The 14,197-nt window shown below is 49.9% G+C and overlaps 1 protein-coding gene across 5 annotated transcripts in view; it reads left to right on the top strand.

Moving 5' to 3' along the window:
• The window catches only part of GPR68 (G protein-coupled receptor 68), a 38,457-nt gene extending 25,715 nt beyond the window's left edge, over positions 1-12,742 (top strand). For 4 of the 5 annotated variants that reach the window (XM_086363237.1, XM_086363235.1, XM_086363236.1 and 1 more), the window contains exons 2-3: positions 9,488-10,687; positions 11,915-12,742. In XM_086363237.1, coding sequence (XP_086219363.1) covers positions 9,586-10,687; positions 11,915-11,964 — 1,152 coding nt within the window. In that variant the 5' untranslated portion in view covers positions 9,488-9,585 and the 3' untranslated portion in view covers positions 11,965-12,742. Of the gene's footprint in view, positions 1-9,487 lie in introns of all 5 variants that reach the window. The other variant, XM_086363239.1, reaches the window with a different exon arrangement.
• Positions 12,743-14,197: the final 1,455 nt, after the last annotated feature.

Raw genomic sequence — 14,197 nt, forward strand, 5'->3', positions numbered from 1 at the left:
CTAATTAGTCAGCAGTTCCTGTTCCAGGGAGAAGCTAATTCTGACTCCATGATGGAACTGTTTCTTTGACTTGCTTTTCATTGCTTTTGTTATTATCATCATACATAATGGCCTGCCTCAGAGGACCCTGTCCCTCTGCCTGACTGTGAGTGCCTTTGCAGCTCACAGGCAATCTGTAGCTCACAGATAATCACAGATAATCTGACCTTGCCCACCTGTGAAGGCTGCAGGAAAGAAGAGATTGACACACCCCTTCCCGGAGATGTTTTGCAAGACTGAAGACCCATTTTATTTTACTTTCTTACTGTCTCTCCCTCTCTATTCTGCCTTTTGACTTGAGTTCCTCAGCTCTTCTCTCTCTGGTTCTATTAAAAAAAAAACTGGCATCCAGACCCCGACAAGATGGTTGTTTAGAGACATTAGTCTGCCATCTTCTCGGTCAGCCAGGCCTCTGAATAAAGTCATATTTCTTGTCTCTACACCTCATCTCCAATTCATTGGCCTCTCGTGTGGCGAGCAGAGCCAGTATGGACTCGGTAACATTTCTGTAGCTTCTTGTTGTCCCCTCTCTGGTCACACCCTCCTCACATTCAGTTCCTTACAGGTGCTCACTCTCTGTCTATCTGGCATTTGGCCTGTTGAATGTATTGTTTCCACAGGCAGAAACTCCTTTCTTCCCTGGCTGCCCCTCTCTCTTCTCCTGATCTTAGAGTATCATGCTGCTTAGAAAGGCTTTTCTGGCTAAGTCACCTCCTATGAACTCAGAACTTAATGTCTTGTACTCTCCCTAGGAGCTAATCCTCTCTTTTCTTCTCCCCTCTCCCATGAGACTAAAAGCAATGTGAGCTACCCCAGGAGCCAGTGTCTAGTGTGGTGCCTTCTGTATAATAGACACTCAGTAAGTATCTGCTGTGGTTGGTGAGTGGATGGATGATTGGAGAGCCACTGGAGGGTTTGAAGCAGGAGTGATTAGCTTAGATTTGTGTTTTAGAAGATGGCTTTGACGATGGTGAGATGGAGACAGGGAATCCCACAGGAGACCATGCATTGATTCTGGGGAGGAAGCCTTGACCAAGCCAATCTGGGGCACTGGGGAGGGAGCTAAAGAGGAGGAGATGGATGTGGGAAATATTTAAGATTTGGAAATGGTAGAACTGACTGATTGAGTGGATGCTGTGGATGAAGATAAAGATCAACCAACCCACACAGCCATCCAACACAAGAGCCTGGGCAGGTGGAGATGCTACCTCCAAGAACAGACTGGTGGAAGAAACAGTGGGAGCAGGGCGGCCTCACTGAGCATGCCCTGTGTGGCAGGAGGACGCTGGTTCTGTAAGCCTTCCCCCTCGGGGTGGGGAGGACATCTGGGAGTCATCAGTGTTGGGGGGTCAAAACCATGGAGGAGGTGCAGTGTGTGTGTGTGTGAGTGTGTGTGTGGTGAAAAGAACAAGTCAGCTTTAAATGTGAGTGGGAGGGATGCCCCCATTTCCCGCCACACGTGACCTTGAGTGGTGCTGACTTGTTCCTGCCTTTCAAGATCAGAGGCTCCCTGAGGGTGGGAGCCATTTCTTCTTATTTATCTCTAAGTCCCCCATGTCCAGTCTGGGGCTGTGAACCGATGCTCCAGAGATACTTGTGGAATGAAACCAGGAGGTACCAGACTGTTGGACAAGCCACTGTATCCCTCTGGGCCTCAGTTTCCTCATCCCTAAAATGGGGGGACAGTAGGGCTGTTGCAAAGATGGGACAGGAGGGCAGATGTGAAATGCTGTGTCAACTGTGGGAGATCTGGCAAATACCAAGTGTGAGTACCAAAGAGACGCACTCACTTGTCTTGAGAGCCTGAGTCAGGCTGCTGACCTCCCAAGGGCTGCATTCTGGTTCTGCCCATCGAGTTCTGCTGGGTCTTAAGTTCCCCTTCCAGCTGTTCTGTTCTTTGACCTGGGAACTCATGGATGACACTCGGCCAGGAGTGAAACCCCAGAGCCTCTAGACCCTTGGATGCTTTGCTTCTCAGAGTGTGGTCCGTGGCCCTGCGGCACCAGCATCATCCGGTGGGTGGTTGCAGGTTCTCGAGTCCTGCCTCAGACACACTGAGTCAGGAACTATGAAGGTGGGGCTCTGATCTGTTTCAACAAATCCTCCGGGTGACTCAGGTGCACCTGAGTTTAAGAACGACTGCTCTAGAATCCCCCCAAACCTCTTTTGGCTCCAAAGTGGACATAGGAGGTGCTTTCACTTAAGCATCGTCTGTGTTTCTTCTTTGCTCTGCAGACTTGAATATTTCTGACTTTGGTTGCCAGAAGTTGCTTGTTGTTGTCCTAGGAAATAGGAACTTATCAATGGTCACCCCAGCCTGTCCCACACATGCATACACTCACCACCTGCAAACAGTAGGCTGCGGCCAGGTGACTCTCAACAAATTCCTGAGACCAGACAGGATGTGTTTTCATTTGGTTTCTTTTGCCCATTTTTGTGGGTGCCTGGAAGCCCGTGCTGATGCATGAATTTTTATCTTCCTGAGGGTAATTTTGTGTGTACTGTGGAGAACCTCAGATAAATTCAGAGACACGGATGTCCCGGGCCAGTGTCCCTGGGGACCGCTCAGGGACTTCCTCACGTTTGAGCCACGTGAACCATTTGGACCCTCAGGTGTGGGCCTGGGATTCAGGGACAGGAGAGCTGTCAAGAAGAGGAGGAGTGAGGCCAAATTTTGACTCATGGGACTGTGCAAGTTTCAGAGGTCACAGTCCTCAGCTTCCCCTTCGCCCCAAATCTCGCCATCAAAACATATAAACCAAAACACGAAAAGCAAAAACCAAGAAAACATCTTTGCACTGTTGGTGGGAATGTAAAATGGTGTAGCCACTGTGAAAAAACAGAATGCAGTTCCTCAAAAAATTAAAAATAGAACTACCATATGATCCAGTGTTTCCACTTCTGGATCTATACCCAAAAAAACTGAAAGCAGGGACTCAAGTAGTATACCCATGTTTAGTTCAGTTCAGTCGCTCAGTCATGGCCGACTCTTTGCGACCCCATGAATCACAGCATGCCAGGCCTCCCTGTCCATCACCAACTCCTGGAGCTCACCCAAACTCATGTGCATCGAGTCGGTGATGCCATCCAGCCATCTCATCCTCTGTCGTCCCCTTCTCCTCCTGCCCCCAATCCCTCCCAGCATCAGTCTTTTCCAATGAGTCAACTCTTCGCATGAGGTGGCCAAAGTATTGGAGTTTCAGCTTTAGCATCAGTCCTTCCACTGAACACCCAGGACTGGTCTCCTTTAGGATGGACTGGTTGGATCCCCTTGCAGTCCAAGGGACTCTCAAGAGTCTTCTCTAGTACCACAGTTCAAAAGCATCAATTCTTCAGCATTCAGCTTTCTTCACAGTCCAACTCTCACATCCATACATGTCCACTGGAAAAACCATAGCCTTGACTAGACGGACCTTTGTTGGTAAGGTAATATATCTGCTTTTCAATATGCTATCTAAGTTAGTCATAACTTTCCTTCTAAGGAGTAAGCATCTTTTAATTTCATGGCTGCAATCACCATCTGCAGTGATTCTGGAGCCCCCAAAAATAAAGTCTGACACTGTTTCCACTGTTTCCCCATCTATTTCCCATGAAGTGATGGGACCAGATGCCATGATCTTCGTTTTCTGAACGTTGAGCTTTAAGCCAACTTTTTCACTCTCCTCTTTCACTTTCATCAAGAAGCTTTTTAGTTCCTCTTCACTTTCTGCCATAAGGGTGGTATCATCTGCATATCTGAGGTTATTGATATTTCTCCTGGCAATCTTGATTCCAGCTTGTGCTTGTTCCAGCCCAGCGTTTCTCATGATGTACTCTGCATAGAAGTTAAATAAGCAGGGTGACAATATACAGCCTTGACGTACTCCTTTTCCTATTTGAAACCAGTCTGTTGTTCCATGTCCATTTCTAACTGTTGCTTCCTGACCTGACATGTTCAGAGCAGCGCTATTCATGATTGCCAGAAGGTAGAAGTCGCCCAAATGTCCATTGACAAATGGAAAAATAAAATGCAGTATATATGTATGATGGACTATTATTATGCCTTAAAAAGTAAGGAGCTTCTAATAACATTCTACAACATGGATGCACCTTGAGGACATGATGCTAAGTGAAATAAGACACAAAAAGACAAATGCTATATCACTCAGCTTACTGTCTGAGCCACCAGGGAAGTACATAAGGTATCTAGAGTGGTCAAATTCACAGAGGCAGACAGTGGACTGGTGTTTGCCATGGCCTGGGTGAATGGAGGATGGGGAGTTAGTGTTTAATGGGAACAGATTTTCAGCTGGGGAAACTGAAAAAGTTCTGGAGGTGGATGGTGGTTATGGTTGCATGATAGTTTAAGTGTACTTAATTACCACTGAATTGTACATTAAAAATGTTAACAAGGTAAATTTTATATTATGTATGAAAGTGAAAGTATTAGTCACTCAGTGATGTCCAACTCTTTGCCACCCATGGTCTGTAGCCCTCCAGGCTCCTCTGTTCATGGAATTCTCCAGGCAAGAATACTGGAGTGGGTAGCCATTCGCTTCTCCAGGGATTTTCCCCACCCAGGGATCAAACCTGGGTCTCCTGCATTGCAGACAGGTTCTTTACTATCTGAGCCACCAGGGAAGCTCCCGTCATGTATATTAAACCACAACTGAAAATGGCACCAAGAAGCACCTCCCTCCACCACCATCACTGAAATCCAGGCCTATATCCTAGAAAGGTTGGAGAGGTGGGCCCTCCCGGAGTCCTCATCTTCAGGGACTAAGAGCTTGGGGCCAAGGCTCAGATAGGGACTGGTTGTGGCGGGGAGGTGGGGCTTGGAACAAGAAGACCTGGATTCTAGTGCCCATACTTCCTTCGTCAGGCTGGCTTTGGGCTCGTCCCTTCCCCTTTTGAACCTCAGTTTCCTCATCTGTAAGGTGGGGAGGTGGCACCCACTTATCCATTCCAGAAGTCCTCAGGAGTGCCTGTGATGTACCAGGCACTGTTCAAGGTACACACGGCCCTCTTGGAATTTATTGAATTGGCCATAAAGTTCATTCGGGTTTTTTGGTACCATCTTATGGAAAAAACCAAATGAACTTTTTAGCCAACCCAATACATCCTCATGGAGAAGACAGATCAGCAACAAGCAGACAAGTAAACAAACAAATCTCAGATACTGATGGAAACTCTGCAGAGCCGGCACATAGGAAGGAGTGATGGTGCTGGGGGAGGGGGCCAGTCCAGTGGGATGGTCAGGGAGGGCCTCACAAAGGGGTGGTGTTTAAGCTGCAAGCTGGCGGCAAAGGAACCAGCCCTGACCTGGAGGTGGAGGGGAGGGGTTGGCAGGGGGCGGCACTCCTGGAGCAACTGGAGCAAGGCCAGGTGACCAGGGCACAGAAAGCTGGCCAACATGTTGGTGGCGGGAAGGTAGGAGGAGCTGGGGTCGGGTCACACTGGGCCTTGTAGGAGTTTGGGGGTTTTTCTGGGGGTGTGATAACTCACTGTGAAACTGTCTCAGTGGGTTTTAAACAAGGAAGAGGAGGATGCGGTTTGGATTTTGGAAAGATCACTGTGGCTGCCCCGGGGAATAATGGTCAGGGAAAAATGAGAATGCTGGGATTTGGCTTTCCTCGTAGCTCAGCTGGTAAAGAATCTGCCTTCAATGCGGGAGACCTGGGTTCTATCCCTGGGTCAAGAAGATCCCCTGGAGAAGGGAAAGGCTACCCACTCCAGTATTCTTGATCTTCCCTGGTGGCTCAGACAGTAAAGAATCCACCTTCAATGCAGGAGACCTGGGTTCAATCCCTGGGTTGGGAAGATACCCTGGAGGAGGGCATGGCAACCCATTCCAGTGTTCTTGCCTGGAGAATCCCCAAGAACAGTGAAGCCTGGTGGGCTACAGTCCATGGGATCACAAATAGTCAAACACGACTAAGCACAGGAGTGGGGGTGGCTTGGCCATGGGGAGAGCCACAGGGAATCCAGGTAAGAGGGTGCAGCTTTGGGTTGGACCCATCTCTCGCCTGTTTTAGAGACTCATGAAAGCCACGGGACCTTTTCCAGGAAAAGTGCACATACTTAAATATTTACAAGATGGAGCATGTGATTTCAGGGGAACCCCTCAAGTTTACCATGAGACCCAGGACTGGAACTGCTGGGCTGGGATATCTCTGGGACCCTCCCTAGCAGGCTCTGTCAGTTTTCAGGTTGAGCCCTGGCTCTGGTGCCCACAGGGCCAGTTAGGAGCCCACAGGAGGGAGGGTGATGAGACATTGTCAATTGTGGCAGGGGTTTCCCTCCTGGTCCGTGAGTCCCAGCTTGACTATGTATGGTGAAGAGAGAGCAAAGGGCAAGACTGATCTGCTAAAACTACAACTTAATGCAGACTCCGTTCACTTGGAATTTGCAGCCGTATAGACCGTACATTCTCAGAGGGTGGGGTGAAAAAATCTTAGAGATAATATTACAGTGATTTGGCACCCTCCAAAAGGCCATGGTGCATAAACAGATATTCTATACATCTAAGGATATTAACATTCCATGGGGGCAGGTGATTAGGAAAAAAAAAATATGTCTATAAAATCTCCTTGGGAGGATGATTATGAACAACAACAAGGTTGATTTAAACACAGTGAGGTTTTTCATCTGAGCCAGGAGTCTTAAATCGATAGAACTGCTCAGGCTTTTCATTATGGTATATTAATCTAAAAGGAAAAGTGAAAGTTGCTCATTCGTCATGTCTGACTCTTTGTGACCGCATGGACTCTACAGTCCAAGGAATTCTTCAGGCCGGACTACTGGAATGGGTAGCCTTCTTCCCAGGGGATCTTCCCAACCCAGGGATTGAACCCAGGTCTCCCTCATTGCAGGCAGATTCTTTACCAGCTGAGCCACCAGGGAAGCCCAATCTGTAAGGTAGGCCTACAGCAAAAATTTTTTATTCTCTCTTGTTCAAATGCATTTGTATATATGGCAACAGCATTTTCTTTTATTCTCTTTTTTAACTTTTTGGTTTTGGGGTTGCCCTGGGTCTTCGCTGCTGTGCTCGGGCTTCCTCTAGGTGCAGCAAGTGGGGGCTGCTCCTCATTGTGGTGCACGGGCTTCTCACCTCGGTGACTTCTCTGGTTGTGGAGAATGGGCTGTAGGGCGCAGGCTCAGTAGTTGTGGCGCAGGGGCTTGGTTGCCCTGCAGCCTGTGGGATCTTCCCAGACCACGGATTGAACTCGTGCCCCATGCATTGGCAGGCAGTTTCTCAACCACTGGACCACTAGGGAAGCCCAGCAACAGCATTTTCTTAATTACATTCTCAACAATATGAACTGTTCACTACTGCAAGTCAGACTATCATCTTTTATTCTGCTTCTTTGCCTCTGGAGAAAGAATGCCATGCCATTTGACATATTTTATGTGGCCCTGATTCTGGGATTTCTTTGGAAGGAATGATGCTAAAGCTGAAACTCCAGTACTTTGGCCACCTCATGCGAAGAGCTGACTCATTGGAAAAGACTCTGATGCTGGGAGGGATTGGGGGCAGGAGGAGAAGGGGACGACAGAGGATGAGATGGCTGGATGGCATCACTGACTCGATGGACATGAGTCTGGGTGAACTCCGGGAGTTGGTGATGGACAGGGAGGCCTGGCGTGCTGAGATTCATGGGGTCGCAAAGAGTCGGACATGACTGAGCAACTGAACTGAACTGAACTGATGTTGACCCTGAGGGCAAGTGTCTTTATCCCCATTTTATAGATGAGGAAACTGAAGCTGAGGAAGGGTAAAGACTTGCACAGCCTGTGAGCTGCTGACCCTCGCCTGGTGCTCATGTCTCAGTGCCTTGTGCTCTGTACTGGGTTCCTGGTTCCGTGGAGGAGAAATAGCAGTGCCCTGTGGGAAGCTTGGCCTGTTTTCTTGCCAGAGCACAGTAGTTCAGTTCAGTTGCTCAGTTGTGTCCGACTCTTTGTGACCCCATGGACTGCAGTACTCCAGGCTTCCCTGTCCATCACCAACTCTCAGAGTTTGCTCAAACTCATGTCTCTCGCATCGGTGATGCCATCCAAACATCTCATCCTCTGTCATTCTCTTCTCTTCCTGCCTTCAATCTTTCCTAGCATCAGGGTCTTTTCCAAGTCAGTTCTTCACATCAGGTGACCAAAGTATTGGAGCTTCAGCTTTAGCATCAGTCCTTCCTATGACTCTTCAGGACTGATTTCCTTTCAGATTGACTGGTGTGATCTCCCTGCAGTCCAAGGGACTCTCAAGAGTCTCCTCCAACACCACAGTTCAAAAGCCTCAATTCTTCAGTACTCAGCTGTCTTTTTGGTTCAACTCTCACAACCATACATGACTACTGGAAAAACCACAGTTTTGACTAGACTGACCTTTGTCAGAAAGTAGTGTCTCTGCTTTTTAATATGCTGTCTAGGCTGGTCATAGCTTTTCTTCCAAGGAGCCAGCGTCTTTTAATTTCATGGCTGCTGTCACTATCTGTAGTAATTTGGGAGCCCAAGAAAATAAAGTCTGTCACTGCCCAGCAGGATGTGAACAAAGTTGGGTCTCTTTTGTGCTGTCTGAAGAAGCTCCCAGGACGGGCTGTGGCCTCAGTGTTGACTGATCTGGTAAATTCCTGTGAGCAAGAAGGAAAAATGTGCATGGTGCTGAATGTTGGCAGAAGAGAGTGTCTGGGGCCCGTGCTGTTTTGTGGGTAGAATTTGATCTTTACCTTGGAGAGCCAGCTCGGGATGGGATGGCGTTCACAAGAGCTCCAGGCCTTGCTTGCTGGACCAAGGGACCAGGAAAGTAAATAAGGGACAGGAGGCCAGGGAAGGGGGATGGGGAGACAGAAATCGCATGTCGGTGTCTTGGTCTGTGCATTCTGTATATTCAGTGCAGTTGAGTTGGAGTTCGTGGGCTGGGTCATCTTCTAAATTTTGAGGCACTACACCAATGTGAAAGGCACAAGCACGACCGCTCGACTGCCTTCTGCCCTGCAATGAGCGATGGATCCAGCGACACGAATGAGCTGTCAGCTTGAGTTCCTTTTTTCTCTGCCTGGCTAACGCTTGTTCTGTCACCATTATTTAAGCTCAAGTAGGACGACTGTTATTTCAAGCGCTGTCTAGGTTATACTATCCTAAGGTTTACTCTTTATCTGCATATGATGCCCAAATAGCTCCTCATTAAACAAAGTATGTGTTGTGTTTTGCTTTGCACAGAAATGACGATATCGCCTATCTTAAAGAGAAGTACTGTTTAATAGGGGAAAAAAATGCTTGAATGGAATTTGGATGAATGTGTCCTTTTCAGAACAAGCAAAAAATATCAAAAGAATCGATGTTAAAACTGTGTGCATCAAGATAATCATTAGGGAAAAAAATTAAGTGAGGCACTTAGAGCAATGCCTGACACACGGTAGGTGGTATATAAATGTTAGCTTCTATTATCCTAAGCCTTTCTGCCTTTGACTTTCAGGGGCTTATGCATCACCAGTGAGGCCAAGCCTTCGCTGCGGCTTGAACCACATCCTAGAAACAAGATGGCCACAGAGAGACTGGCGTATTCCTGAGCTTATGGGGGGTGAGGCCCCGGCAGGCCCGAAGATGGGGAACATCACAGCAGACAACACCTCGATGAACTGTGACATCGACCACACCATCCACCAGACGCTGGCCCCGGTGGTCTACGTCATGGTGCTGGTGGTGGGCTTTCCGGCCAACTGCCTGTCCCTCTACTACGGCTACCTGCAGATCAAGGCCCGGAACGAGCTGGGCGTGTACCTGTGCAACCTGACGGTGGCCGACCTCTTCTACATCTGCTCCCTCCCCTTCTGGCTGCAGTACGTGCTGCAGCACGACCACTGGTCCCACGACGACCTGTCCTGCCAGGTGTGCGGGATCCTGCTCTACGAGAACATCTACATCAGCGTGGGCTTCCTCTGCTGCATCTCCATCGACCGCTACCTGGCCGTGGCCCACCCCTTCCGCTTCCACCAGTTCCGCACTTTGAAGGCCGCCATGGGCGTCAGTGCGCTCATCTGGGTCAAGGAGCTGCTGACCAGCATCTACTTCCTCATGCACGAGGAGGTGGTGGAAGACGCCGACCGGCACCGCGTCTGCTTCGAGCATTATCCGCTCGAGCCGCGCCAGCGCGGCATCAACTACTACCGCTTCCTGGTGGGCTTCCTCTTCCCCATCTGCCTGCTGCTGGCCTCCTACCGGGGCATCCTGCGGGCCGTGCGCCGCAGCCACGGGACCCAGAAGAGCCGCAAGGACCAGATCCAGCGGCTAGTGCTCAGCACCGTGGTCATCTTCCTGGCCTGCTTCCTGCCCTACCACGTGCTGCTGCTGGTGCGCAGCCTCTGGGAGTCCAGCTGCGACTTCGCCAAGGGCATCTTCAATGCCTACCACTTCTCCCTGCTCCTCACCAGCTTCAACTGCGTGGCCGACCCCGTGCTCTACTGCTTCGTCAGCGAGACCACGCACAGGGACCTGGCCCGCCTCCGCGGGGCCTGCCTGGCCTTCCTCACCTGCGCCAGGACCGGCCGGGCCCGGGAGGCCTACCCGCTGGGCGCCCCCGAGGCCTCCGGGAAGAGCGAGGATCCCGAGGTCCTGACAAGGCTCCACCCGGCCTTCCAGACCCCCCACCCGCCTGGAATGGGAGGGTCCCCCGCAGGTGGGCTGTCCTAGCCTGGTCACCCCATCACCCACGTGCAGGACGAGGCGAGGCCTGAGCCTGCTCCATCGCTGCTGCCCTTTTGGCCAAGGCAGCTGCTTCTTGCTGCTGGAGGGGATGATGGGTGGAGCCACGGGGCCCCAGGTCTGGGCCATAACACGACCTCTCTGGTTTCCAGGGAGCCTAGTGTGACTGCCGAGTCCAACGGGGCTGCTAGCTGAGTGTGGGGATAAGCCCCGACAGCACGTGGAGGGTCATCTGCCATCGGCTGGGCTGCTGGTGGGAAGAAGACTCACCTCCAGGAGGTTTTTAGAGAAGCTCGTGGGGGGACAGAGTGTGAGGACGTGGAGAGAGGGGCCTGGGAGAGGAGGCAGGTACCCAGGTGCTCACCTGCCGGGGCCTTCCAATGCCAGAGGTGACCCTTGTCCAAATGCACTGGTGTTACCTGAGAAGATGACGCAGGAAGGTGTGTTTCATCCTTACCACTTGAGCCCCACCCCGTGGAGGTTGGATGGGGAGAAGGAATGTGGGGAGGGGTTGAGGCCCTGAGACTGTGTGTGGCAGGGACAGTGGGGGAGGGACAAGCAGAGGAGAGACCCCAGATCCAGGCAACTCACAGTTTTCACCTGCAGGGAGATTTGAGCGGATTCTCCAAGTCCCAGCACTAATGCACAGCAAATCCTAGGGCTCCGTGGGGCTCTGTCAAGTGTCAGGTCAGAGGCCTAAAGCAGTGTGTTCAACTGAGTTCCTGACAGATCCCTCCCAATTCAACTTCTGTTGCTATCTGCCCCAAAGTATACAAGACCCAGAAGTCTGGGACTCTGTATGTGTATGTATGTCCGTGGTTAAAATGCCAGGGTCTCCGTGACAGCTCTGCTCCAAGACACTGAGGCTAACTAAGGTCATAGGACTGCTGATAGTGTTTGCCACATACACAGACGAGTGCCTTGCAGTCTTTGAGAAGAGCATGACATTCACCCCAAGGTCTTAGATGGAGCAAAACAAATACAAGAGATGAATTCTCTGGCATCTTTCAGCCCAAAGGGTGGGTGAAGCTCCACTGTGGTTTAAGTAGCCCCTGTGACAGAGAGAGGAAAAGACCCTGGGCTTGTCTTGCCTCCTTGGTCCTCCATCTCCACTCCTCTGCCCAAGTGTTCCCCCTCACCCACCTGGAGAGTGACGGGATGGCCCACTGGCTACATGTTGTCTCTTGTTCTGTCCTAGAAGACTGGTTACAGGGCTCATCTCTCCTGAAGCTTCCCACCCAGTCATGTTAAGCTTCTGCCTGGGGACTACACCAAGGACCAGAAGAGCGTCTTGCTACTCCAGGGACCTGCCCACCTTTCAGAAATGCTAGCCCTTTAGATTTCCTGGAGTGGACCGGCACCACTTCTGACTTCCCTCAGAGACCTGGAATCTGAGCTCTTACAGCCAAGGATCTTGGTGGGCTCAAGCCTGGGGAGGGACCAGGGATGGGAAGATAGAAACTGGTATCAGTGGGACATTTCTGAAATCTGCCGAAGAGGGACCACAGAGAACATCTTCAGTCTCTCCTTGTGTCTCTCTTACCCTTTCCCAGAGATAGTTCCACCCCGAGTTTCTTAACCCTCTCTTCAGAGGCATCCAGAAGCTGATAGCCTAGGCTGGATGTGCCCTAAGGAAGTGGGATTCCAAGTCTATACTTGATTCTGACTGTGTGTAATCCCTGACCCTTCCATAACCTGTGGAGGTTCTCTTCCCCTTCATAGAGGAGGAAGTGATCAGGTCTGAAGGTGGAAAAAATGACCATACAGCCAAGAAAAACCCAGGATCTTACAGAGGCAATGGCACTGGTTGAGGCCTCCATACCTCCTCATTTCAAATTCCCTCCTATTTGGATCTTAAACATGGGCATTCCCACTGGGATAAACTGGCATGAGCTGAAGGCAGTTTCATTTATTATCAAGAGTTGTATTTTTGTATTGTCCTTTCTTTTATGCCAAGTATATGTGTGTTGGACCATGCAGTGGATTTATGTAGCAAACTTGAGTCTGCAAATAAAGCAACCTAACCAGCCACAGTTGGAATGTATTTCAGTTCACGTGGGGAGGGAGGGTCTTTCAACACCAGGGACATCTAGAGGGTCCATGAAGTACCCAACAGAGTCAGAAAGGTCCAGGGATTGACTTTCTCAGAAAAAATTCAAACAGGTCAATTAGAGAATTTGCCCTCGATTACCCAGTAGTGGCCAAGAAGGATGAAGCCTTAAATGAAGGCTTTTCTCTGTCCTCTAGAGATTCATGAAGTGTCCTAAACACTGCAGCACATTGTTGCAAATCCACTCTGGGACTTAACTTGGTCACCCCTTGACTCTGGGGATGCAACTCAGCCCTGCGGTTTGGAGACTATCATTCCCTGTCCTTGGACACAGGACCCCCTTCTACTCCAGGTGGTCCTGGTGGTAAAGAATCTGCTTGTCAATTCAGGAGATGCAAGAGATGTGGATTCAACCCCTGGGTCAGGAAGATCCCCTGGAATAGGGAATGGCAACCCACTCCAGTATTCTTGCCTGGAAAATTCCATGGACAGAGGAGCATGGCGGGCTATGGGGCTGCAAAGAGTCAGACATGACTGAGCGACTGAGCACAACATCCAGTAAGAAAGAGCTGGATCAGACTGTCCTCTCCTCACTAGTGAAAACTGCCAAAGCAGGAACACCTGTTGTACCCACCTCTTGGGGGCTCTCCTTATCCTCACAGTCTGAATTTTGTTTGAGGAGCCCCCCATTTAGTGATTAGCATTTTTAAGCTGGAGCATCTTTTCAACAGTGACGGGCTGTGTGTTTACCACAGGATTAAATGCATCATGTTAAAAAGTAAATTTGATTTTAGTCACTTAATCCCTCCTGGGTCAAATTCCTGGAGTTCTGGAGTGCTTTGGAAGAATCGATCCTTCAGACAGACTAAAGGTATTACTGGAGATTAAGACTTCTTCCTCTCAAGAGAAGCGGGGGCGGGAAGAAAAGGTCCATCTGGTTTCGACTGGAGATGGCAAGAGCCATTAGATTGCTTTCTCATTCACCAGTGTTGCTTAGCAAGATGAGGGCTCATCTTCCTGTTTACACACACTGGTCTGTGGGTTGGCTAGACAAGTGTGGGAGAAATTTGCAGCACAAAATACATTCCATCTGCCGCTTTTCTCTGGCTGGTACAATCAAGAGAGAGCCAGAATCTGGCCCTTCTTGGTTCAATGCTTTTTTGAAAAATGTGCTTCTTTCAGCTGGTGATCCTGCAGCTTCCAGGAATTCATCTGGCAAGATGATGGTCTTTGATGGCAATAACCCTGAGGTCACAACAGTGCCCAGTGTTCTGGGGAAATGGTGGGTCAACCAATATAAGGAAGACGTTGGTAGATTAACATAGATAACAGTGTCAGAAAGTCCCACAGAGGTCATGATCTCCAGTTCCTTACCTGTGAATTATCCCCTGTTGTTCAGTCACTAAGTTGGGTCCAACTCTTTGTGACCCTAAT

Source organism: Bos grunniens, chromosome 21 (genome assembly GCF_055505025.1).
Source record: "Bos grunniens cultivar Pamir isolate PY7600 chromosome 21, Bosgru_T2T1.0, whole genome shotgun sequence".
Lineage (NCBI taxonomy): Eukaryota > Metazoa > Chordata > Mammalia > Artiodactyla > Bovidae > Bos > Bos grunniens.